This window comes from Ambystoma mexicanum, chromosome 6p (assembly GCF_040938575.1).
Source record: "Ambystoma mexicanum isolate Mex_15411 chromosome 6p, UKY_AmexF1_1, whole genome shotgun sequence".
Lineage (NCBI taxonomy): Eukaryota > Metazoa > Chordata > Amphibia > Caudata > Ambystomatidae > Ambystoma > Ambystoma mexicanum.
In genome coordinates this window covers 1459020065-1459047456 of record NC_090935.1, presented here as the reverse complement: position 1 = coordinate 1459047456, position 27392 = coordinate 1459020065, and the positions used below count along the sequence as shown (strand labels likewise).

General features: G+C 45.1%; 1 protein-coding gene across 1 annotated transcript in view; it reads right to left on the bottom strand.

The window, feature by feature from the left end:
• Nucleotides 1–27392, bottom strand: part of LOC138510531 (zinc finger protein 587-like) — a 304358-nt gene that overhangs the window by 142832 nt on the left and 134134 nt on the right. Inside the window, exon 5 of the mRNA XM_069626255.1 lies at nt 11383–11490. Within this exon, the coding sequence (XP_069482356.1) occupies nt 11383–11490 (108 nt within the window). The remainder of the gene's footprint in view (nt 1–11382; nt 11491–27392) is intronic.

Sequence of the window (27392 nt, the reverse complement as noted above, 5' to 3'; positions counted from 1 at the left end):
ATATTTATGATATTCACTTCTCTGTTCTCCAGGAGTCCCCCCCCCCACCCCCACCATTCTGCCTTCCAGGCCTATTGTCGAGCTAAGCAGCTGAAATGGTACATGCGGTGCCACCCATGTAATCACCCCTCTTGCATATGCCCAATATGTGGCCCCCATGACCGTACCCCTCCATTTCCTCCAACTTCTCTTTGGTGAGGTGGGTTTCTTGTAGCAGAGCTATGTCAATCTTTAGGTACATCATCATCTTGTTACGTTTCAGATAGCTATTAAGGCCCCGCACATTCCAGGTCACAATTCTGAGATTACCCGATGCCATTGATTTGTTCGTCATTTCCCTGTAGGCTCACACACAAACTCAAACTAAAACTCCCCAAAACTATATACACCACAACCTTCCCCTCCTCCCCCCCCACGCACCTCCCCACCCACACCCAACAACACCCTCCCCAACCATTGCCCAGCTCCATCCCTGGATCTCAGGCACCCCCACATCTAGCCCTGCCTAGTAAGTCTATACTCAGGGCTCAGCAGGGTAAAGTCGCCCTAATGGCTACTTAACTACCGAATCTCGGGGGTAGGTTGCTACCATCCCATTGCTCCTACTACCCATACTATCATGCATGATGTTAATGCTATTCAGTTCCAGCATGCAGTTGATACTCTATATTCCAGTCCAGCCAGAGCACAAGGTCCAAGAGCTACAAATTCACTTAAATCTCCCGTGTTCCCAAAACAAGTCCACCTTCCCACTTATCCCCTTAATGTCCATGGCACCGACTCCTCACTTGTCACGCTCAATCTCAGTCAGCCTCCTGTTCCGGGCAGCCCTGCAGGTCCAGCCACGATGCCGCCTCCTCCGGGGTGTCGAAAAAAAGCACCTTGCTCTTATGCAGCACCTTTAGCCTCACCGGGTACAGAAACATATTGATGCCCGCAGCACGTGGCCTCCTCTTGACGGCCACGTAACTATACCTTTGCCTCTGCACCAGCATCGTATAATCTGGGTACGCTGTGATATTGGTGGATGCTCTCTCAATTGTCCCGCCCTTACGGAAATATTCCAGGATCTTCTCCCTGTCTTTGTAATTCAGGATCCTTGCGATTATTGGCCTCGGCAGAGCTCCACGTCGTGGCCTCCTCATCAAGGCCCGATTGGCCCGCTCAACAGTAAACCCCTGTGAGAGTTTTTCTGCTCCTATCCCCTGGAGTATCATGTTTTCTACATAGTCCATGGGGTCCAGGCCTTCCTCCCCCTCGGGCAGGCCGACCACACGTATGTTGTTCCTCCTCGCTCTTCCTTCCGCCTCCTCCACGCGATTTTCAAGGTTTCACATGGACCTCCTTTGCATTGCTCATGCTGACCTCCGTGTTGACTTTCACTGTGCTTTCCACGCCACTTGTTCTCTCCGCCAACGCACGGACATCTTGATGCAGCAGGGTAACTTCGATTCCCACAGCGTCAATTTTATTTTCCAGGGCCGTCCGCAAGTCCGCCATCGCTGTGCCCCATTTGGTGCTCAAATCCGTTATAGCCGCCAGGACCTGACGGTTATCTCCTTCTGCGGCACCATCAGCGGAGGCCGCGCCCGTGCTTTACGCCGCTGCCGTGGGGGTTCGCTGCGTTTTCGCCAAGACCTCCATTGTTGATTGTTTGGATTTGGCTCTCAGTCCTTTCACAGACATCTCGCGATTCTCAATCGTATCTGGTCCCCACACTGCGATGCTGATGTGTCGTGCTCTGGTCCCTCAAACGCTAGGGCGCTAGTTGCAGCGGGTTGCGTTGTGCTGTGGAGCGCGGCAATGTATTCAAATGGGCTGTCTTCTCCCATGTATTCTGCTGCACACAATCATCCATGCGCCATCAACGTACTTCGAGGTGCCACACAAAACTCAACAGCTGCTCACCTCCTTTGCAATGGCCTAGTCACATGTAGGTTGTGCTAGACCGGGGTATGTTCTGGTAATAGTGTGTTACACACTCGCATGTCTCAGCCATGTCAGCTGCCGGGTGCGGCTGCAAATGTCTTTACTTCGATCCGTGGTCGTCGCCCGATACAGTGACTGCATCAGAGGGCCGGCAGTTTCGTTTCGCTGCCGCGTCCTGCTAGATCCCTATGCTCTCTGGGAGCGCCGCCATTTTGGTGTTTTCGTCCGCGGCCTCTCCCGAGGATACGATGTGTCCGTTCGGCTGTTCTCCAGTCTCCTGCGAGCAGCTCATCCGCTCACGTTCTTCCCGGGTATTTTGATGTTAGTTTTTTATTTACTGCCAGAATTAATTCTGGCGTCTCCCAATTTGTATGCTGAAGCTTGTGCCTGTCCTGCATTTCCTGGCAACTGGCACCTTCCAGCACACCGTGGCCATGCTGCATGGAATGTCCCAGCCCACATTTTCCAATGTGCTCATGCAAGTGCTGGAAGTACTCCTTCGACTTGGCCCAAGTATACATTGGGCCAAGTCGATACCCTGTTGTGGCTATTGAACAAAGCCTCCCAATTCTCTTCTAGTTAGATGTTTTTTACAAAGTGGTAGGGCCAGTTAGTGGATAGGATTCGGACTGAAGAACATTATTTTGGGCTTTAAAGCCCAGCTTAGCTCTCGTTTTGTTAGGTAGGGAACCTCCCTCATAGCCATAGGAGCAAGCTAGGTATTTTTACCTTTTTATTTTGAATAAGCAGCTCTCTCCCTAGCCACTTCTGGGGGGCAAGAGAAGCAGCTGCTGGAAGACAAGCTTGCCTAATACTAAAGGTTGCTGGCATCTAGGGAGACCCTGCCCAGGTCTGTAGAAAAGACCCTGCAAGCACCTCTGAAGTACGTTTATGGACTGGGAAGAGCAGGACAAGGCGTTTTCCTCAAGGTGCCTGGTGAAAGGACCCATAGCAGTTTACTATAAGTCCAAAAGCTGCTGTCTTTGGAAATACTGATGGCAGAAACCAGCGTTTCCCGATTTCAGCCATATTGAACATGTATCAAACTACCATTAAGCTACTGGCGCAAACCGACTTCCCCATCGCCTGTGCTTCGAGCAACACTTCGCATCGTCAAGCCTTCAAGAGTATAGCTGAGACATGAGATTTGAAGTAAAAGTCACTTGCCGCTGATCCCGAACTTCAAGGCTGACTCACCTTAATAAAGCCATCATGATCAAATTGCCTACCTTTTCATCATTGAGCCACCCGTCTAAGTAATCAAGCCATGAATACTGGAAACACCGGCAGCTGCAACTGGACATAATGAAGCTTTTTGGGCTGCCTTTGAGCAGTACTAAATGCCCCAGTGCTTCAACCCAATCAAGCTGCTCACTGTTTTGAACTACGACTTGTGCCATTGAAAAAGCACCTAGATGAGCAGACGAGCTTGACACTGTTGAAAAGCTACAAAAGACGAAGATAGTGTCTGAATGGACAAAGGGCCCTTAAAATGTTTTTCTAGGTTCTGACAACCTGGCCCTTTATACCTTGGGTTTTAGAGACAGTTAGGACACAACTCCACATTAATATATGTGTGTATATATACAGTGCAAGGTCAATAAAGAGATAAGGAAATAAAGCTATCACTGTACCCATTGTTGCATATACTTTTCTCCATTTATGCTAATTTTCCTTCCCTCCTGTGATGTATGTGTTGTGTCACAATCATATATATGTAGGTATTGTGAGAAACCTGACTGTCTCCCTGACTAGTCCCCGGGGATCTGCCGCCAAGATGGCCAGGACACGGCCATCGCTATTGGATCTAGTTCCTGGAGGTGGACCAGTGAGGGAGGATATCCTGGATGGGTGGTCGTCAGGGAGCGGAAGTGGGACACCGACGGATGAGACACAGTATTCCCCTTCTTATAACACCTTTTACCCATCCTACCCCGTAGGATATTCAAACACTGTACACCCCCCCCATTTTATTTCCAACTTGAAACACTTTCGTACATCATGAAAGACGACGGACAAACATCAGAGCCGTTTACCTGACTGTTACGCTCACCTGGCTCCCACAGAGGCGTCGATCTGGACTGGACTGCTGCGGTCTCCACCAATGTGACGCGTATGGCCGAGATGACGGACTGGACTGGCCCACCTAGCTTCCTTCGCTTGGCCCGTAGGAATATTCTTCTGCAAGTGGAGAAAGGGAATTAACCACCCGTGGAGTTGAGCGTAAATCCCCCCCACCCCGCTGTTCTCCCCACTGATCACCTTGGATGTTCCCTCTTATAGTCTCACCTGATGATTTGAAAAGATGAGCTCTCCATCCTGCATTGAGCGCAGGGGCACATAGATAACCAGTTGCTTCACTGGCTCGAAGGAATTGGTGAGTTCCAGGACAATATTGACTCCGATATTCCCGGCAAGACGCCGTAAGTATGTAGTTCGTAAGAGTTCAAATGCCTGACTTTCACTCTTGTCCGATTCCTTGCAGGTTGCAGCTTGACCCTACTGAAGAGTTCCTCGTGGCAACCGGTAATGTTCTGGTAAGGATTTGTATTATCCAACACAGTTCGATAAAATAATGTCCATATGTAACCTGTTGCTTTCTCCCTTATTCAGGCGCTGAGAGAAAGTATGAAGCCTCGGGGAATCATGCCTCCGGCGGTAAAATTAGGTAAGTCTTTTGTGGTGAGGAGGGTTCCCCTTGTTAGTCCCTTGTTTCACCTTGCTGTCCTTTTGTTTCCCCTTAGGGGTCGGGGTTCGGCTAGGATGCAGTGGAAGCTGCGCCGACCCGTGAAGAAGAATAGTACCCCCGGTGGTAAAATCAGGCAAGTCTATGGGGGATATTCCTCTGTGTATTCCCTTGGCTCACCTTGCTGTTCTTGTCTTCTCCTTAGGGGCCAGTGTGCGGCGGTAACATGCAGGAGGATGTGGTGAAATGTGAAGATGCTGCGAAGGCCGGTGCGTTTAGCGCGGCGCTGCAGCAGGCGAGGCGAAGCACATAAAATAACTTCTTTCTTCCAGCTCGAAGGCGCGATGGATCGGGAATTCAGGTAAGGATCAAAAGGTATTGTTCTTGTTCTAACCTTTTCTCCTGCTTTCTCCCTTTTTCTAGGAGCTCCAAACTCGAGGCAGGCGTGGCAGAAGACTGGATGCAGACTTGCAGGCACGGTGAGCATTACCGCTGCTGGATGCAGAATAATGCAAAGCATGTGCTGCTCTTCGGGCGTGGTTTAAATAGCCTCCAAAGTAGTCCCAGGTAAGTATTCCTCCTCAGCCCAACCCGAGTAAACAAATAGTCCCTAGGTAAAATAGTCCCTTCCAAGCCTTGTTTGGCTTGGAGCTCTTGCAGCATGGTCTGCATCAGGTAAGTATGCAGCATGGTCTGCATCAGGTAAGTTTTAATCTATGAGCCTGGCGCCAATGGCGCCAGGACTGACTCTCCATATGAGCCTTGCGCCATAGGCGCCAGGACTGCACACAAATAGCTCCTAGCGGGGGTTGTTGGGTTTGCTTCGGGTAACTTGATGCCTGCTTCCGGGTTTGCTGGACTTGGTCTGGGTCCCCGGGTGTAGGCATCATGACACTGACGTGTCCCAACACAAGGGTCAGGCAAAGTCAGGGTGACAAGGAGAGACGCAAACTTGCCATTTCCGGCCAAGTCTTGAGAGACCTCTGTGGAATGAATTTTAAGACCACGAACAATAGCCCAAGTGTATTGCAGCAGATGTCCACGGTACACAGAGCGTGCCTATGCTGATAAGCAGGACAGAGGGAGACGCCTGCTACCGTGGTACCGGCCTTGGCTCCGGATACGAAGAAAAACAAGCGGTTCATCACAGCCGGCGAGTCGAGGGGAGGACCGATAAAGAAACCAAACTGTGGTGAACAAAAGTAGCAAATGGCTGATTACAGAATGTACTAAAAATTGTTGATGTAAAAGGGGAAAGCCAGCTGCAGATCAGCCATGCATCACGTGGGTGCGCACTCGAGAAACTCTGGCCGATTACCCGTTTGTTGAAAATACCATTCCCAGAAGGCCTTGGAAAAGGCGAGAAGACGTTCAAAGTGGTCATACGGGGGTCTAGTAAAATCCTCTGTACAGTCGAAAGTCTTTGACAGGCAGATGATTGTGAATAAGGGAAGTGAATCCCTCATTGTAAGAAAGTAAAACAAACTGTGACATTGGCAAGAGAGAACCTGAAGGAGGGATGCTGATAAAAAGGGGCAAAGTCTAAAGACCCAAAAGAACAGTGTGTTAAGTAGAGTGAACCCGGCAGAGGGTGGTCCACATTGAACTGTTTGAAAAGATATTGAGATTTGTGACTAGCACAGAGGAGAATGGAAGGGGGAAAAAGCATCACCCAACGTACAAGCAGAAATTAACTTTTTAGTTATTTTGAACGCATCAGGCCCTCGAAGGCAAGAGACTTTTTATATAGCAAGAGACTTGACCATCGAAGATCCTGATAGCTGAAACCGAACTGTCGTCTTGTGCTGGGAAAGCTCGAGCATGTTCTGTGCTCCAGAGTCCCGCCTTGTCCCATGCTCAAAACGTGACCACGACTACTGCATCCTGACATATTGTTTGTGAACACTTCTTTATTTCTTATGAGCCCTATGCCACACTCTTTCGTATTTAAGTGTAACCAATGCCAATAGGTTTTTCCTTGTATAGGCTCTTTTTATTTGACGAGGCGCCACTAGGACTGCCTTATTTTGATTTGATGGTCGTAGCTTGCTCCCATCTTAGATTTAGGTTTAGATCAGGCGTTTTTCCACCCTACCTATAGAGTATAATAAATACACTTGAACTGTGATCACTTGTGTCTGTCTATTCTTGATACCATGCCTTCCTTACTGTATGCATTAATCAGTGTATTTGCTTTACAGGGGTGGGATTGTTTAGTGTTGTTGACCAATTGACTTGGTTTAAAATTGCTATATTTTGTAAGAACCCTCGGTGGACACTCAATATTATTTTGGTATCACAGTGCTATTGTAGTTTGGATGCTTTTGTACTGGCTCACACATGCCTCGGCACATGCTACCTTAAAAGGCACAGGAGGTATACATGTCATTTGGGTGCCTGTTTCACCTTTATGGGCAGATCACTGGTGCATTGTTAATAGTGGTGGGTGGAGCAGAAGGTTCAGAAGCCATCTCTCACCACTGTGCTTTTGCTGGGCAATTGTCATTTCATCAAAGTCACCCACTTGAAGGAGTCTGAAGAATAAGGAAATAGAGTTCCAAGAGGTGGAGTAGGGGTGGCCAGAGATGTAGGTGACTACCCAATTGAGTGCAGTGACTTTTCCTTAAACTAAGTGGTAATAGTGTTTGTAGGGGGGTGGGATCATTCACAGTGTTGAAGACTGAGGAGAGGTCAAGTAGAATGAAAATGGAGGTAGCACGGCCATGGTGAGCAGTGGTCAAGCATTTCAAGACATGGGTGAGCAGTTTCAGTAGAGTGTTGACTGCGGAAACTTAATTCCAGCGGATCATGTTATATGAACCAAGAGGTAGTTTATGACATGATCCAAAACAACTATCAATAATGTTGGCACTGTGTGGCAGGAGAGAGACAGGTCAGCAAGTAGAATGCAGGATTGTTAGGGTCCGCAATGGGTTTCTTCAGTAGGGGATTGGGAGCAGCTATTTAGCAGCAGGCAGGGAAAGTGCCAGTTGAAAGTGATTGGAGAGGAACAGATTCAAGAGGGAGTAGAGATACCGGCGCAAGCTCTAATTATTTCTGTAGCAAACTAGTGCCTTTCCAGAAAGCAACTCCAACTGCAGGCTCAATCATACATAAGCACCAGTATGACCAAGAACTAGCCAGCAAAAAGAGAATGTTACGGAAAACAATACGGTCATTAAAGGAGGAAGATAACCTGGAAAACAAACAAAGAATAAAGAAAGCCAAACAAGCACACTCTAATTGGAAAAAAACTCTGCTACATAACGATACAGAATCAATGCTGGCAACGTTCAAAAACCGGAACTTGAGGGACTTGTGGTTCCTCTTGAATAATAACTCCAAACAACAACAGCTGCTCGTCTCAAGTGTATTAGAAGAAAATTGGATTGGTCATTTTTGTACTATATACAAAAAACAACGGTGGGAAGTGACCCAGCAGAAGCCCTTGCAAAAATGGAATCTGCAATGGAGAAAGGAAGACATCCTTGAAATGATACAGCGATTGAAAGAGTCGCGGGGGCCAGGGCCCGATGGATTGTCTAATGCGGCTCTAAAACAAGATCCTGAGGCAAGGGCAAACATGATGGAGCAATTGCTAAGGTTGATCAATAAACTAAATCAGATCCCAGCATCATGGAGGAAAGCTACTCTCATTCCAATCTTTAAACAAGGAGACCGTGACGATCCTGCTAATTACCGGCCCATAGCCTTACTCGATCCTTTAGGCAAACTATTTGCCTAGTTTCTTTCGAAGAAACTGAAGGAATGGGCCAGACAAAACAACTTATTAGCAACAGGACAGGCAGGCTTTACTGCCAATGTAGGCACCAATATTAATATTTTGGCTTTGAATCTGATCAAACATGAAGCCTTATCAACAGTATTCTGTACATGCAATTTTCGTCGACCTCACCATGGCTTTTGATTCTATAGACAGAAATGATGGTCCAAACTATTAGTGTGGGAGTGTCCAGCAGAGATAATCGAACCCATCAAACTTCTGTATTGAAATACGTCAGTCACAGTAAGACTCTCAAAAGATGGCGTGGCAAACTCAGAAATTGAAACGTGGAATGGCCTGAAACAGGGCTGTCCCTTGGCCGCCACCCTGTATAGCTTATTCACAGCGGATTTCAAAGATAGCATTAAAGATCCTGCTCTTAATCCACCAACAATGAACTCTGTTCCAACAACGGTGCCAATCTACGCAGATGATATCATACTAATGGACAAAACAGGTTGTGGCCTAAGAATGTGTCTGCAAAAGATGGAAGCATATATGATCCACAATGGACTAAAAGTCAATGCAAAAAATCAGAAATATATGACCTTGACAAAGCAGCACCCACGGAATAAAAAGCATTGGAAATTCCTAATTGATGGCAAAGTAGTGGAAGAAGTGGACACCTTCAAATAGCTACGAGTCCTAATTAACCAATCTAAGAATTAGAACGAATGGGCAGCTGATATAGAAGCCAAAACACAGTCCCTAGCAAGGCAGGGATGCCTCCTGCAAAGGAAATTTTGACGATTTTCTTTAAAACCATTAATCACCTATTATCATCAAAAAGGGATCCCCATCATCACCTATGGGTGCAAAGCCATGTTGAGTGCAGCCAATGTAAATTGGCAAAGATTAGAAGCCATATTTTGGAGGAAAAACCTGCGATTACCAAAGAATTTTCCAATGCCGCGAATAAGGCATGAAATTGCAATACAGTCCTTGGACTCCATAGTCTAGTGGAAATAACTGGATCTGCTTCGAAAAGTGCTAGTTGATGAGGAAACTCCTGCCATCCAAATACTAAGGAGCTCGGACGATGTAATGAACAATACTAAACTGAAACTGAAACAACTAAACAGTTAAACTAAACTAAACAACTAAACAGTTAAACAACTGAAGCTGAATTTGGTAAATGAAGATATTTCAATTGATATGTTAACCAATCGTCCCCAACGTGCTAAAGTAAAGCTGCAAAGGAATGATTGGTTGAAGACATGCAAAGATAAATCAAATTACGTGATGAACATTACCTGCGATACAGACATAAGAGCAACTAATGAGTTGCCTCTATATTCGTTTATTTCCAGACCGAAAGTTCAAGATCTATATCTGGAGATAAGATTGAACATACTGCTGACCAGTGAAAGGTTAACTGTAACCAGACAACTACCATCCTCAGAAAGTCACTGTCGTTTTTGTATGGTCCAAGATGTTCTCGAAACACTGCATCATTTAATCATGGTCTGCCCAGCACTTGCACATAAGAGAGCCCTGTTTGGCTCTTTCTTTGGAATCGAAAAATATCAATTAGAGGTAGATATCAGATGGGCTCAGTTATTGAATGGACAAGAGAAAAAGTTTCTCACGAACATACTAGACCTCGATAAGATCCGGTCAAATGAGCTCATTTGACATAGTGCCACAGGGAAACCTAGGCTGATGTCGGTGAGCCTCTCTTTTTTTTTGTTTTTTTTTGGGCGATTAGCGATAAGATGTTTTGTGGTGTATTATGTAATTATCAGAAAATTTATATGGATGATGTGTAGCAATGAAACGTTTATATATAAACTATAACATTTTAATACAAAAACAAATGTCTGTGGCAAAGTGTCAATGGGAGCACAGGTTAGGCTGACTGAGCAGAGAATGGGTATGAGTTTAGTGGTGGGGTAGGAGAGGTGTGGGATAGTGAGGAAAGATGTGGTGTCAAGAGGAGGGGAAAAGTAGAGCAGAGGTGGGTGAGATGAGAGGATTGACTAATGTCACATATTTTAGTACTTTTGAAGAAAATATATGAGGCAAAGTTGTCAGAATGAGAGGAGAATATTGAGCGTTTTTAGCAGAGGGACATATGGCCTGGGGGGACATGGATAGTTTGCGTGAGCATGAATGGAGCAAGGATACTTGGTCGGTATAATAAGTGCCATAAGCAATAGTGAGGACACAGAAAGAGCCTTTGTTGGCAGCAAAACCAGTAGTGGAGTGCACCAGCTCTGTAAGCAGTGGTGCATGATTGCCCTTGGTTGTTGAATGAATGGTTATATCCTTGGTTGAGGGAGGAGGTAAGAGGAGGAGAAAGAGTGGGAAGGATAGTGACAAGTCAAAGGTGAAAGCCAGTGCATTGCTGAACTTAACAAAATCAAGTTCAACGGAATGGGCAAGCAGAGGAGATTGGGCTTGAAGGAAGAACTCAAGTTGCTCCAGGAAGAGGACCATGGAGATGGGCTAGAATTATTTTTTGGCACTCTATGAAGGAGGGGAATAGAGTTGGGTGGGACATAAATGGTAGAATGGAGAAGTGAGTCCTCCGAGGGTTCCATTTGGCACTGAGTTGCCCCTCCTAGCATGAAAATCAAGCCCTATTGCCGGGAATGAGCCGTCAAAATGTCACTTAGCCTTATGGACCAAAAATCCTTGCTCTGGCCCTGCACCCTTCCATAACACCTGCCCATTCCCTCAACCCCACCCACACAGTGCAGTTCATTCACTTTATTCTTTCTGTGACCGAATGCAGCACATCAAGCAGGGTACAACTGTCATTTAAATGAGTAGTGGATATTTTAACGATTTATATCAGGATAAAACATGCAACTGCTGAGACAGAATGCAGCATTTTACAACTGAAACATAGCAGCAGAGTAATCCAAGAGCATGTTTTGCCTCTCTAGAGCAACACAACAGCGTGATGCCTCTTTCCCCAGGTTAAAGACATGTCTCCCCTTTTGGAATGCATGCAAAACTCAAAAGCACTGTACCGTACCTGAGCTCAAACCGCTGCCACTTCCTCCTCCTTCTGAGGCATGACTTTGAAGGCAACTGGTCTGCACATTTTGTTGCATCTCCAGAATATTTTCAGTACAACTGACTCCTGTTGGACCAAACAAATATGGTTGCAATTTAAGTTGGGTACTGTGGCGAATAAATAAAACCATGTGGTTCTGAACTTAAATTTAAAAATGTCTTCTTTTATAAACAAGTGTTTGCTGGGATAAAGGTCTACTGGGGTTAAGGATCTATCAGCAACCAAACAGAAATTCACTCCTTTGGATTTCTCAATGCAACAGTTTCTAGATGCGTCAAATACAAAAGTGACCAGGTTCTCTCTGTTGTGGGGCTGCTGCTCTCCCACAGGTTCTCAAATACAGCACAGTCTCAGGGCTAAAGCACCCAGCCTCATCCTACCTTTAATAGGATGGGGTTGGGATAAACACATGCCAGGACTAGGGATTTACCTTAGCACAGAATACAGATACTCTTCATGGGTCTCATCTGACTCACAGTTTCAGGATGGGATGAACAACAAACTGACAGTGGTATTCTACTGGTGTTACTGGCCTTTACTAGATTTTATAAAACAAAACAGCATCCAGCAGCTTTGTGTCCTGCTCACAGTTATAGCTCCCTGTGTGCCATTTGTACTCCACACCAGGAGGAAAGTACCTGGTTAACTTTTTCGATATCCCTTGTTTCCTTCTTCTCATAAGGTATATAGTGCCCTTCACAAGCTAGGTCAAGTGGCTTTATTTCTCTCCCTTAGTAAGGGACATGGTGCCCTCGCATCCTTAAGCAAATAAGCTCAAACACCAGGGCACACCTATGTTTTGGAAAAAAACACAAGATGGGTTTATGGTAACCTTTTAGAGATTAAGGTTTGTTTGAGGTGCGGGCGAGCAAAACTCAACCTTGGCAACTAGGTTGGATAAATGAGAGAACAAAAAGTGGTTGTTCCTAGAGATGTAGGAACTCCCGTCCCCTGCACACTATCTAATATCTGTGGAGGAGATCAGTAATTTAGTGCAATTTATTTATAATTTCACATTAACAATTTGATGCATTAAATGCAGTCCATAGTTCAGTTGGTGGGGCAGTAGGAGTAAATACCCAGCTCACAGGATTTCATGTAAAAAACAATTCACAAATTTATTTATACAGTGTTTTTAAAAGATAGAAAAAAGTGCATCTTAGTATAGCTGCATATGTAGTATGGAGTACAATTTCATTATGATCATTATTCATTCAATACAAAACAACAACTAATTAAATGTCAGATGTATTCAACAAGTATAGTCAGGCTAGTGAGATATAGTCAGCTATTTCTAACTGCATTAGCATTAGATAATCCTGTTAACAGAATTTTAGACATAGCTTCTAACCAATCTAGTCTGTAAAAAGGGAGGTCCTAGGAAGGCAAAAAGAGCAGTTTTGACAAAATGGAGGAAAGATTGAACAACGTAACTTACCAACTATAGTGGTCGCATAGTTGAAAAGAAGTATCCAAGATTCCCTCTTTATATTGCATGGATTCGTCCGTCAGGATTTTTTCTGAACTTGTAAGTAGAGACTTTGCTTCTCTTCTCTTCTCTCTCCTTCGCGTTACTCCTCTCACTACTTAGGGATTTACACATGTTTCATTTCTTTAGCGTTGAGACGAAAGATCATTCCAGAGCTTCCACTTTATGTTCCATTGGATACTTCTTTTCAACTATGTGACCACCATAGTTGGTAAGTTACGTTGTTCAATCTTTCCTCCATTTTGTCAAAACTGCTCTTTCTGCTTTCCTAGGACCTCCCTTTTTACAGACTAGATTGGTTAGAAGCTATGTCTAAAATCCTGTTAACAGGATTATCTAATGCTAATGCAGTTAGAAATAGCTGACTATATCTCACTAGCCTGACTATACTTGTTGAATACATCTGACATTTAATTAGTTGTTGTTTTGTATTGAATGAATAATGATCATAATGAAATTGTACTGCATACTACATATGCAGCTATACTAAGATGCACTTTTTTCTATCTTTTTCTAGAATTTTGTGAAATATGATTCTGCCCCTGAAGAAGAGTTTATACTCGAAACGACGCGTTGGGCCTAAAAACACTGTATAAATAAATTTGTGAATTGTTTTATACATGAAATCTTGTGAGCTGGGTATTTACTCCTACTGCCCCACCAACTGAACTATGTGCTGCATTTAATGCATCAAATTGTTAATGTGAAATTATATATAAATGACACTAAATTACTGATCTGCTCCACAGATATTAGATAGTGTGCAGGGGACGGAAGTTCCTACATCTCTAGGAACAACCACTTTTTGTGCCCTTCGCATCCTTGTGCAGGAACAGAGGGTTCACCAGTTCAATAAGTCCCAAATTCTGCTGCCTCTCCTGAGTGTCAGCCAAAACTGGCAGGCCTCACTTCCCAGAGAACCTGAAAACTACAGGTCTTGGTGCTTCCTAGACATCGGTTCCTCCCACAGTCTTCCAGGCTGGTGGCTGCTGCTTCTGTGGCAGTCTGTGTTGATGCTGTGTGAGGAACCCGAGGGCGTCCTCACTTCTTTTCCCCCCGGTATCTTCGTCTCGGGTGGCCAGAGAAAGGGCATCGCTTTTGGATCCTGAACCTGGGGGTGGATATGCGAGGGAGGATCACCTGGTGGAGGAGACTTGGGGAGAGGGGAAGGGACATCCTTAGGTGAGACATGGTATCGCCCCATTTCCCTTTCACAACAAACCCTCCATCCCTCAAGCCTTTATAGATTTTTGTCAGCATTTTCCCTAACACATTCACCAAAACACACCAGTATGCTACTGGGATGAAGAAGAGGACAACTAGAACAACACATTCTCATTTTGTTAATGCAGACACATATCGACCCCCAGCCAGGTACTGAAACGAGGAGGAGGACAACAAGAGTAAAGCAGGACTACCACTTTACTGGTAAGCGGTCTCGTCTTTTTTGGAATAATCATGAGGCAGGAACTTTAAAAGCCGGAATCAAGATGGAAATGGAGTCAGCTGTGGAAGTATGTGAAACCAGGAAGGGGAACACCGGGCTGGCAGGCAGACATTGAAACCAAGTAATGTTGAATGGGCCTCATTACAAGGTGGGCGGTAAGGGGTTAACGGCGCCGGTAAACGTGCCAGAGCCGTTAACCCCTTACCGCCCTATTATGAGGTCCGCTCGCGGGACCCGCTCTGGACGCTTGGTTTTACCAGACGTCCTTAGCGGGTCCCGTGAGCGGCCCAACATGCTAACAATGGGCCCGTCATTAACAGGCCCGTTGTTCGCATGCTCCCCATTCCCATTGAGCCCTTTGGGGGCTCAAAAGGCAATGGGGATGGTCCGGGTTCCCTGAATGCGGAAATATCGGGCCCTCCAAGGTCGGAATGGCCCGGTATTTCCCCATTCAGGGAACCCGGACCCAAGTTTGGAGGCAGCCATGCCCTTATTAATGGCACGGCTACCTTCAAACTTGTAATGAGGCCCAATGATTTAAACACAAGCACGCATTGCTGCTTGAATGAAAGCAGATAGAAGTCATTTTGAATACCGAACTAAACAAGAGCAAGTTTTGAACACTCTTGCATCTTGAGACGAGTGAAAGGGCAATTGTGAATCTACTGTAGGGAAGTTTGTGAACTGTATTGAAAACGATGAACCGCATTATATGAGAAATCAAGCACTCGCAACAGCCAAAATACTGGGAACTGTATTACCTGAGAAACCAGTGCTAGAAATGTCAAGAGAACAAAGATTTGTATGCATTATATGAGAACCCAAGCATTGGCAATAGCCATAATATAAGGAACTGTATAACCTGAGAAAAAAGTGCAAGCAAAGCCAAGATAACACAAAGAGTTGTATGCATTACATGAGAAACAAAGCATTGGCAGTAGCCAAACTACAAGGACTTTTATTACCTGAGAAAAAAGTTCTAGCGAAGCCAAGAGAACACAAAGACTTGCATGATTTAAGAATCCAGCATTGGCCAAAGCCAAGAGAGTTTAAGGAACTGTATGTTATTTGGAAACAAGTATTGTGTAACAAGTGTATGATGGCCAACCAAGCCATGGTACAGTGTCAGGAGAGTGTGACAAGTTTGAATGAAACAAGCACCCCTGTTGAGGAGAAGCAGTGAACTGGTGTCGATGGACGAGCAGTCAAGAAGGGGTACCGGTTGCCTGACCTGTAATGGGTGGACCATGTGGTCTGACAACAGCACCTAGACCGGGTGCACGCTAAATGGAAAAGCCACTGAAAACGCCCATAAAGAAGCTTGTGTTTTGCCATAACCTTTTAGGTGATTTTGAATTCAAGTGTTGTTTTGAAAAACTGGAAGATTTGAACTCTTGGGAAAGGAAACCCCTGTGTTGTTTTGAAAAGCTGGAAGATTGGAACTCTTGGGGAAGGGAACCCCTGTGCTTTATGAACTATTCTGGACTTGCGAAAGGGGAAGCTGATTACAAGCCAAGAGCAAGAACAAGCTCTAAACTTTATTGTGAACACTATTCATTTTTGATGCTGTATGCAGTTAGTTGTGAGGGCAAGTATAGGTTTTGGACACAGACAGATAATTACTTTGGATGCCTGACAGACTATCCTTAGTTTTCATTAGGTACGGAAATCCCACCTTAGAATAGAGCAAGTTAGACATTACTCCATCCTGCCTTTTTGAGTTAATAAAACGTTGTTAAACAAACTTGAACCTGTCGTCTATGTCGGACTCATGATGCCTTCACAGCTGCTATTTTCTTGATCGCCATATAGGCCTTCCTCCTTCAATGCCCTAGCCTATTCTTTTTTGGGTTGGTATTGGATAGGCCCTATCTACTTCCTCTCTCACTTTGATTGGAAGTGGTGTGGGGAGAGGGAAAGAGACGGCCCACCCTAAAGGGGTGTGTGGCATTGGTAGTGTCAACTACCTGGTCTCTTTGCTGCTGAGTTTGAGTTTGTGAAGAATCAATTCTCATCCTTCCTTGGTGAAACAGAGCTCCATCAAGTCATACGTGTAGCGTAGGGACCGACTCCGAGCTCCGCTCCCTGTGGTGTGGATGGAAAAAATTGCACGGAGGCCGATTCCCTATGCCACAGAACAGCTTTGCAGCTGGGCACTAGCCAGGGAAGCTGGAGGTTAATGATGGCAGTTCGATGACAAAGATGGCTGCAGGCAGGTAGAGATGAAGCCCCCAGTCCAAAAAGCAAGGTAGACTGCAGGTTAGCCAGGCCGGAGACAACAGTCCTGGAGCAGAAGACAAAGGCCAAGGTGGGAGGCAGGGAGAAGGTAGAGCTGGAGAACTGCAGGCAGCATAAGGCTGTAGGCCAAGACAGGGTAAAAAGGAGACTGAGGAGAGAGGTAAGGAGACCAGGAACAGAGAACAGAAGAAAAGCGGACAAGCAAGTCAGAAATCAGGCAGAGCACTAACATACAGAGCACATCAAGACGCATCTGTACTTGAAAGCAAAGGGTTTAAATACCCCAGCGGTCTATGGGCTGCATCAGATATTGTTGTCATAGCGGCAAACTACACTTTCTGAACTGCACGTGCGAAGGAGCAAAACACTGACCTGCCGTGCATGTGCAATGCTCACAACATGGCACTCACGGAGGGAACACCGGAGGTCTTCTTGTGGTCGGGCCGGAGCCCCTACTATCTCCCACAACCTCTGCTTTGTCTGCTGGCCGCCCAATGCTGCAGACGCAATTGCAGATAAAACCGCCAGGTGAGTTGCCGGGAGCTGTGGCAGTGACATGCCCAACGCATGACAGGTAGGAGGAGGTACGAGTATGTAGCAAGGTGTTGAGGTACTTGAGGAGCCAGTAGAGAGACAGGCTCCCTTAATGGTAGTTCTAGGTAGGGAAAATGGTAAATCTGAGCGCCTTTCTTCGTTTTCTAGGGTGGGTGTGCAGTGTGAGTAAGCCGGCTGCAGTATGCTAACTGTGGCAGATATTGCCCTAATCAGTCAAGATAAAGATACAATTGTTTGGTAGTTAGGTGTGGTTATGCGCCAAGGTCAAGAAATATTCAGTCACAAGATAATTAGTAAAAGAATATTTATAAAAGGTTGTATCCAATGGGTCAGTACCAGCATTCTAATACAGTCCTAGATTTTGTGTATTTCTATTTAAGCCTTTCTGTTAGAGCCAAAATTAACCTGATGGTGGCACCTGCTAATGTTTCACTGTGATGCGGGTTTTGTCAAGGCTATTTGGCGTGAGTTGTCAACATTAGAAACACAGAATACATGACAACCTGTTCAGAGTCACATGTGGTTCTGTTCCCATGAACTCCCTTATAACCAGAACCGCTTCTTCTTTCCATTCATGAAGCCGAACTTGCAACCATTGCCTCCATCCCCTTTCCCTTGCTATGTCCATACAAACAAATCTATTCCTCCATCGACCACTCCTCATGATGGTTTTGCTTCTGTGCCAGAAATGGAACCGAAAAATAAACTACATACTACCCATTGGGCGGGCAGTGTATGTTAGGGAGAATTTCCTTTTTCGGTTGTAATTCTCCCCACTTGCCCCCCAGCACTTTTTGCTGGACTCTTGGGTTTTTGACCAGTTCTCCTGAGCGAGTGGGAACCTTTTTCCACATTCACTCTGTCTTTTACTCTAACTTTGGGAATCTTTTTGAACCATTTTTGTCATGCTTTCCTCCAACTTTTAAGGCATTTGCAATTTATTATTGCAGCACACAGCACTTCTGTGCAGTGTTACTGGGAGCTCCTTGAGCTGCCCTTTTTGTTTTCCTTGTGATAAAGACAGCGGGGTACTTTTACTTCTACCTGACGTTTATATTTTGGAATCAGTACACCACACCTTATGTGGAGTGCTGAGGGGACACAATTGTATCCCTTTTTTCACTTTTCCTGTAACTTTCTAGTTCCTCTGAGTGGCAGGTGACAGGTGGCAGTGGATGATTTCTACCGACATTTTGTGAACTTTAAACGAAGGCTCCTGTCGCAGCTGCTGTAAGGGACACATGGGTCACAATTGGCCTAAAATGGTGACTGTTCTTTTCACAAACACTTGATGACTTGTCCTTTTTTTAGCCTTCTTCTATCTAATTGGGTGGGGGAGGTCCTGCTAGGCATTTTGTCTTTGGTGGGCTGCTCTCTCTGTGCCTGAAAGGAAAGTGGGGGAAGTGTCTGAAACTCCCCATGTCTTTGTCCTAAAGTGTTTCTGCCTGGATCCAGTTTGAACTGGAAGGCTGGCTATCCTTTTGGGCAAGCCAGCCCCCAATGGTGATTGGTGAATCCCGACTGTTTTCCTGCATAAAAGGTAAGGGTCTTGGAGCAGAAAGCAGAATTGACCAATGGAAAGAAGAATCCAAAGAAGAAGAAGAAGGACATCTGCAGCCACCTCCAGCGACTGCCAGTGACTGCTGCGTAACCGCTGCTGCTCCAACCTCCACTTCTGCTCGACAGGGAAGATCCAGACTGGACAACTTCCTCCCTTGGACTGGTGGGCCTTACCAGTCTTGAAATCAACTGCATTTTGAGCCATCCCTCGAAGAGCTGCAACCAACCTGGGCTGCAATCTCCCAAAGCCCTGGGACCTGGACCACTTTGCTGTGCATCGCCTTCTGGCCCTACAGTGACTCTTTCCTGCTCTGAGACGTCTCCTCTTTCAAGTCGGGGACTGAGAAACGAAGGGAAGTCTGCCGTGTAACAACCGTTGCTGCTCCGAAGCCTGTGCCGAGTCCCAACAAGCCAGTCCCAACAAGCCAGTATTCTGAAGATCATCTGGTGAGCGTCCCATCCAAAGAGGCTGACCTTCTCCTCCTGCCAAAAGTTCTTTCTTCAGCCTGCAGGCCAAGCATCCGAACAGCAGCTACTGTCGCCTCACCTTGGGGACTCGCTGGTGCCATCATTGTTGTTCGTCAGAAAAGGTACTGTCCCGCTCCTAGGTGCTTACCTGGGTACTTGCTGTGTTGATCGGTACTCCACCGCAGCTTCTGGAGACACTTTGGGGTGGATGACCCAATAGTGTTCTCCCAGGCCTAAGGACATTGGTATTTGGGCTACAATCCTCCAGGGGTTCCATCCAACCTCCCTAACCCTCTTATAACAAACATTTTAACTACCTGAAATACTGAAGAATCCTGCTAAACCTTTAACTTTGACAGCATCTGCCTTACTTTGTTCTTCTGCACACAGGCCGGGTCACCCAGTGTCCCAACTGACTTTGAGACTCTCATCCACAGATGGGGATGGATTTTCAAAGTATAGGATGTGTAGAAGTTACTTACCAGTATCCTTGTTGCATCACATTGAATGTTGGTCAACTAATTGATTTGCTAATTTGAACCTGTTTAATCATCCAAGGTCTACCAGTGAATTGAGTAATGCTCAACCAATGTCTTATTGTATATGGGTGAATACGCTTACTTACCTGAAATGCTGCCTTAGTGTAAATAACTATATTTTTTATAAAACCTCAGCGTGTAAGTGTATTCTTGACTATAAATGTGTTCTGGGGTCTTGGTACTTAACTACAGCCCTTCTCCCTCCTATACTAAGCCTGGCTGCTCGACCATAGCTACCAAACCTTTTGGGTAGTTCAGGCCAAACCTAGGAGTTGGAGCCCTGTGCTCCTAAGAGTGAGTCTTCTAATGTCCTACCAGAGGTGGACTTTATGAAAACTCCCTAACAGCATATTCATAACATGTCACAGTAGACTACAATCAACAGATCACAAATCATTAACATTATCTCCCACGCATGCTACTCACTCGCACTGGGTCTCTGAGGGACGTTTTTTCTTTCTCTCACTACACGCTCCTGAGGAATCCCTCACACCTTCAATAAGAGGCCAACTGTGGTACGCATGCTCCCCCCACAAAGCAGTATTTGTACGGTGCAGGGCGGGATAAAGCTCAGCTCCATGTCCTCAATAGAATCAAGACTTTCCTACACAAAGTGTTTGGAAAATCTCCATTCTATGTCAGGAACGGAGGTGAGCATTATGCTTGTTTAAAGCTTACTTAGCACTTGAGATGTCGGTTTGGCTATCAGCTTCAAATAAAAATCTCTTAAGACTGCCTCGCCTGACCAATCAGCAGTCCTCATAATGTCCTCTAGCCGGACCCTGACGTTAAAGGCCTTAGATGGCATGACAACTCTGACCGAATGAGCCCCAAACACTGACGTGTCTATTCCTGCTTCCTTCAGAATCCATCAAACCCATCTCACTAATGTAGGCAAGGCAACTGGATGGTGCGACTTCGGTACTGCAATGAGCACTACCCCTTCTCATCTGCTCACAGGTGCACTGTGATCTTCTCGTATGCCTGAAAGCATTGCACCATGCACAGTTTGGGTTGCGTTGGGAACACCGGATAGGTAATCCCTGGAATCGCAATTTGTACAGCGAGATAGGTGAAATACCGTGCCGTCTGGTGACAATCTTCCTGCAAGGTCCAGCACCCATACATCCGAAACCCTCCTCCACAAAACTAGGCATAACAAAGTAGCTAGTTTGCCAAACAGGGACCTTCTTGACATAGTTTCGTTATCAACCCATGCATCTCAGTTGTGCGATCTTCAGGCGCTGCAACACCTGGTAATGCAAGGGGCCCGTAAAGATGGCTAGTATTGAGGCCACCAAGAGCCCTATGATACGGGCTAACTCCCTGAGGGATATATGCTGCCTTCCTAGCAGCCCTTTCACCTCTCTTTTGATGGTCCGGACCTTTTCTATCTGCAGTTTGAGAATTGCCTGCTGGGTGTTATGACGAATCCCACGATGTCTAACAATGGCCCATCAAAACACTTGATGAGATACCTAGTCACTCATAGAAAACACAATTCCACATGTACTTTTGGTGTATTTTTTTGATATAAAAGTTTAGCTACATAAAATGTGTAATACAAAGAAATGATGTTTGGTAAAAATTTACAATTTAATTTCACTAACATACAATCCAAATAATAATGATAATCCATTTTATCTTGAAAACTTTTTAAAATCAAGGAAGGGCACACTTTTGTGTTTGTAGAAACAAACTTAGAACCAACAGATAATGCTATATCAGTTATCTAGCTCTCGCAGATGACAATCTTGAATATAATTAGTCGAACTTCAATGAAGATGGTCTCTCATTTGAATATATATATATTTTGGATAGCAGATCGCTAAACTATTTGAGCCATGGAGAAATGGTTATGGAAATGGTAGATTTATGCTTGACCAACAATGTATTTCTCTTTGACAACGTTTACTACAACCAATTACGTGGTACGGCAATGGACACAAGCTTTGCACCATCATATGCAAACCTTACCATGGGATGGTGGGAAAAATTCATTGTCTGGACTGATGCTAATAGCAAATACACAGACCAAGTTGTCCTCTGGTTACGGTATATTGACGATTTGTTTGTCCTATGGAATGGTGAAGAACAAGACTGGCTAGATTTTGTGTCTATATTAAATGTTAATAACTTAAATCTTAGATTTACTGAGACGCACAGCCAAGAATCATTAATTTTCTTGGATGTTGTGGTAAAAACGGACAAAAAAGAAATCAGCACTGAACTTCACCGTAAACCCACAAGTTCGGACATGCCATTATTTGCGACAAGCAATCATCCGACTCCGCTCAAATGGAGTATACCATATGGTGAGTTCATTAGGATTCGACGCAATTGTAGTAAACTGGATTGCTTTGACAGAGTGTAAAACCACAGCCCGGAATTTCAGTAAACAAAGATATCCTAAGGCTGTCATTGAAAGAGCTTACATCAAAGCCCGAAATTTAGATCGAGCAGTATTGCTCTCTACTAATCGAATACCTGATCAACCATCTGAAACCGATTATGTAAGACTGATACTCACCTATGGTTCACATGCTAAAATAATAAGGCAAATATTACAAAAACATTGGCATGTCCTGAAAACCGATGAAGCTCTATCTCCTTTCATGGGGATGAAATTTCCATCAAAGACACATTAGTAACAAGTTTCATGGCACAGAAAAGTGCAATGCAAGCAGAACCCACATGGCTGAGTAAGAGAAATACTGGTTTTTTGAAATGCACCAAATGCAAAGCCTGCCAATTTGCCCTTAACAAAACCAGCTATACACATCCGATACTGGGACATGATATTGAAATTAAAACCAAAAATCACATGTAACACCGAATTTGTGGTATATGTTTTAGTATGCTCATGCAATCTTTGGTATGTAGGCAGCACCATTGGTAAGCTGAAATTAAGGATCTTGCAGCATATGCGTGCCATAAAGAACGTAGATGCCTCATACCCTATGGCAGTACATTTTAGAGATCAACATCAGAGCAAGTTGGACAGTTTCAGATTTTTTGGTGTGTACCACATTAAACTCAATCCATGTGGTGGTAACCGGGAGCTTGCACTGCGACAGATGGAAACACGCTGCATTTTAGACTTTCAAACTAAAAAACCAGGAGGACACAACCTGGATGAAGAATTGTATACTTTCCTTGGGACATAGTGCACCTTTCCCATTTGAACTCTGACAAGTTTTTTGTAGCTCACCACTAATGACAATGCCTTGCTTCATATTTTTGATACCTGAGCTCATTTTAACATTTTCTAATACTTTGTAAATTGTATAAACTTTTTGTGTGTTTATTGACCTTTTTTAGTGAAAATTGCACAGCTCTCTTTTTTCCCCTTCTCTCTCTATGCCTCCCCTTCCGTTTAAAATCCGGCAAGTATTTCCCCAAATTCTGGTTTTATTAAAACCTATATTGCACACTGATTTACAGTGGCAATGGATGTTTACAGCACTATGCACTTTATTGAGAATATTTTCTGCTTGTACAATTAATGAGTTTATCGACAACCAAGCTATTGCCCGTATATGAGGAACAATGATGGCACTATGCACTTTATACATTTTTGGTTTTACTTAGAACCAATGTTTATAGCACTATGCACTTTTAATCGTCATGTTTCCTCTCTGTTTTCTTATATTTACGGGACAATATGCTTAAAGAAAAGGAGATCTCTAATTGAATCTGAGACAGCAGCTTATTCATTTTATCGTTCATTAAGATGGGGAAATCTAGTTGGTCTGCTAGTAAGCGAGATAATAAGGTATATTGATACCGAGTACACAGTATTTCTTGCTTTGACCACTAGTGTCACAATATTTCTGTTAACAACACTAACAAAAACTGCCGGCTTACCAAAAAACCTGTTATCTGGTATTTACATCAAACATAACGAGAATGACTTGAAATACACTTTAAAATGGCCGCCTGCAGTTATGCAGGAGAGAATCTATATGGATTGGGGAAAAGTCGAAGAGTAAAGGGACTTATTGTATTGGGAAAAACCATAGAGTTTGAAACTTTTCTCTCTGATTGTATTTAAACGCTGTGCAAATCACTCATTTTATATGTGATCAAGCAACGGGATCGTTGCGAAACGCGTCAGCTCTGTTATGCTCTTAATAAAACTGGATATGGCATAAGTAACCGTGTTGGCGAATGGTGGATTTATTTTGAAGATTACCTTTGACGTCCTCGTTGGAAAAGTGGAATCATCTTTTCCTTTTGTTTTGAATATATATATATATATATGGAAATTATAGTATTACTCTTCAACAAACATAATCAGAAAATATTTACAGTGCGCCTCAGCAGACATATGCTACTTTAGAATCCCAGGATGACGACACGGGTTTCGTAGAGGGAGCCCCTTCCGATGAGGCCAGGGAGGTGAAGCCGATTCCAGATAGTCCCACTGGGGGTGGTACTCAGCGAATGGATCTCATGGGAGGGGAAGCCCCCTATGGCACCAGTGACGGCTACTGTGGGAGAACATGGTATCCGCCTAACAACACCGCCCCTTCACTCCCACCTACCTTTCTATACCATATACTTCTATAACAAAGACGGAGACGAGGAAGAGGTGCGGATCCACAGGGATCAAACAGAAGAACTTGAGTGAACAGTCTAGTCTCCAACTACAGACCATATTGGAAACTGACAAAAAACTGACAACGGTCTCACCCGGCAGGCAGATCTTCCCTGGAGGAACCAAGAGTGTGGCCGTGGAGACCCGAAGAGGGAGACCGAAACGCCAGAAGGCAAGAAGCAAGGTGTCCAGAGGACACGCAAAGAGATGGAGAACCAAGAGGGTGGCTGGGGAGAGCGCCAGCAGTGCAGCACTGCAGGACCATGTGGTCTGGCAGAGAGAGACCCGCCGAACAGGGTCAGAATCCATATTGCCGCTGCAGCATCCCGGAAAGAGCCCCAGAGCGTTGGCGAGCAGGAGGGAGACACAGGGAAGCCAGCAACCAACCAGAGGGCTGCAGCCAAGAACCTGATGGTATTTGGGAGGCTGGGCCTATGGTTGGGCGTCCCCACAGAGTACAAGAAGACCTAAAGACGAAAGTGCCTGAAAAGTGGGGGAAAGAGGATAACCCCTACAGGACTTTAGCAAGAACATAATTTAGACACTATAAAGAGAGTAGGGCATGGGACCATTCCAGGAGAAGAACATATCACGTAACAAAGTTACCTAATCTTCTTTGTGACAGTACTTGGAGAGAAGGCGATCCAGGACTGTAAAATATCAGAAGAGGGTATGACGAAGGATATGAGAGTGACTTCTGTGAACTTAGTACTTGGCAGAAGAGTAAACCAATTCTTCATATGAAAATAAGAGACTGTGAAAAGAACTGTGAAAGTAATACACATAAACACAGAACTTGGCAGACGAGTAAACCAAGTCTGTGTTTGAGGTTTGAGGTTTCAGTGCATGGTAGAGAGAAAACATAGGTCTGCTAACTAGGGTCAGGGACCCACCACAGTTTGGAGAAGCATCCAAACCACTCTTCACTGCAGTACCTGGTAGGAAATGGAACCAGGTTTGCCACCCGGGGTCTGTGACCCCAGAGAAATAAAAGAAGCCTGAGAAAAGAAGGCTGGGGAAGGGAGACATTCCCCCACTAATTGTTGAACTATCTCAGAAGCTTGAGGAAAACCATGGAAGGAAGACATTCTCCCAACAGTTAAGGAACTGGACCAGACACCTGAGGAAGGCTGGGGAAGGGAGACATTCCTGCACCAGTGGAAATTGCACTTTGAAAACTTTCAAACTAAGAACTACCTTTTGTCCAAGGCAAGGGGGTCATTCCTCTGGAGCAGGAATATATCCTTTGTTTATTTACTTTAGCATAAAGTGTGAGGGACAGAGATAGGATTCTGACATAGGACTTTGGACTTTTACTTTTGACATGACTGTGACATAAGAATTTCGGTTGAGGTGGGGAGACCCCTCTTAGATATAGGGCAAGATCGGGTTTTCTTTTCATTTTCTCACTTGAATAAAAGTACGTGCCAATCACAAATACCTCTCTGTGTCAGAGTCTTACATCTGCAACCCTACAGTGTCCAGAAAGAATCCCTGGAACAGCACATCTTTCGGCTGGGACCAAGATGGATTTCTCCCAGTTTATTAGGAACCCCAGGTCTTGCAACAACGCTGTTGCAGTGCAAACTTGCGGTTGCAGGGGCTCCCTGTCTTGGGACATGAAAATCATGTTGTCTATATGAACGATCATTCTGATCCCCTCCCACCTGACGAAGGAACCCACCGTTCTCTACAAATTGTTAAATGCCCAGGGTGCAGAGGACAGCCCGAATGGTAGGCTCACAAATTCCCAGCATTGGTCATCCCACAGAAATTGCAGAAGACTTCTGTGAGGTTAGAATATTGGGATGGCTAGATGGGCGTCCTTCAAATTTATCAGCGCCAACCAGTCGTCGCGCTGCAGGCATGCCGAAGCATAGGTATGCCTTCCATCTTGAAATGCTGGTAGAGGACCAATTTGTTGAAAGCTGTGAGGTTTAGCACCTGCTTACTTTGTCTTTCCTCTTCACCAGGAAGAGGTTGCTGAGGAAGCAGCGTGGGTGTCTGTGTGCCATCACACAGCCCTATTCCTGACCAGCCCTTCTATCTTGGTCCTTAATAGCTCTTGATCCACTCTGGAGAAGACTTTTGGGGGTTGGCGGAGCATGCTGTGTCGGCACCCTAATGAGCTATTTGGAAGCCCAGAACTGTTTGCAAGACACAAGCATCGCTGGATACATGCTACTAATTGTGTCAAAACAAAGCCATGCAACCCCCACCGCTATTGCTGATTTTGCTCTTATCGTGCCCACCTGAGGATGTAGGGGGGCCCTAATCGCCCTTCTCCAATTCCTGCCCCTGAACCTGTGCCCGCAAGATGGGAAGAACATGTGGGTGTGTTCTTGGCAATACTGATTTGCACCTCCTCCTCCTTGGTGTCTACGATCCAGGTGATAACGGCCGATCGAGCAGCCTTGACCATGACCGGCTGAACATTTTAGAGGTTTAGAGCAGAACATTCTCTTGATGGATGACTGGGCTTTCTCAACTGCAGTAGAAGTACCTACGAATTTGGACAATTCTTTCGTAAACTGATATCCACACAAAAGACACTGAGCCACGCTTCCAGCTTCGGATGCCACCAATTCTCCCAACCGGCCATCAATCTTCCTAAGCACTCCTTTACGTCTCTATGCTGCAATTTGTGTTGCCCACCAGGCAGACCGCCTTCAGCCCCCAGCTTTACAGAGTAGCTGGATCCACCGGAGTACCAGTATTTTTAGCTTTCTGCGACAGATCCAGGATTTTTGTGAAGAGTCCTACTATGTCCAGGAATTTGTCCTGGGAGGACTGTCATGCCCTGTCAATCCTTCCCTTTGAATCCTTCAAGGACTTTCCCATGAATGTTAATATCTTTGAATCTATCTCTGGCATCAGAGCAACTTTTGCTTTTATGTCGGGGCATGGGCACTCAGCCTTCAATTACACTCGCACATCTTAGTCTAGCGATTTACAAAGTCGGGACTTTAAGTATTCCGCTACCTGTGGGGATGGAGACCACTCAGAGGACTTCAGATTAACCAACTTTTTGGGGTCAAAGAAATCCTCCACTTCTCTATATGGCAATGCTGG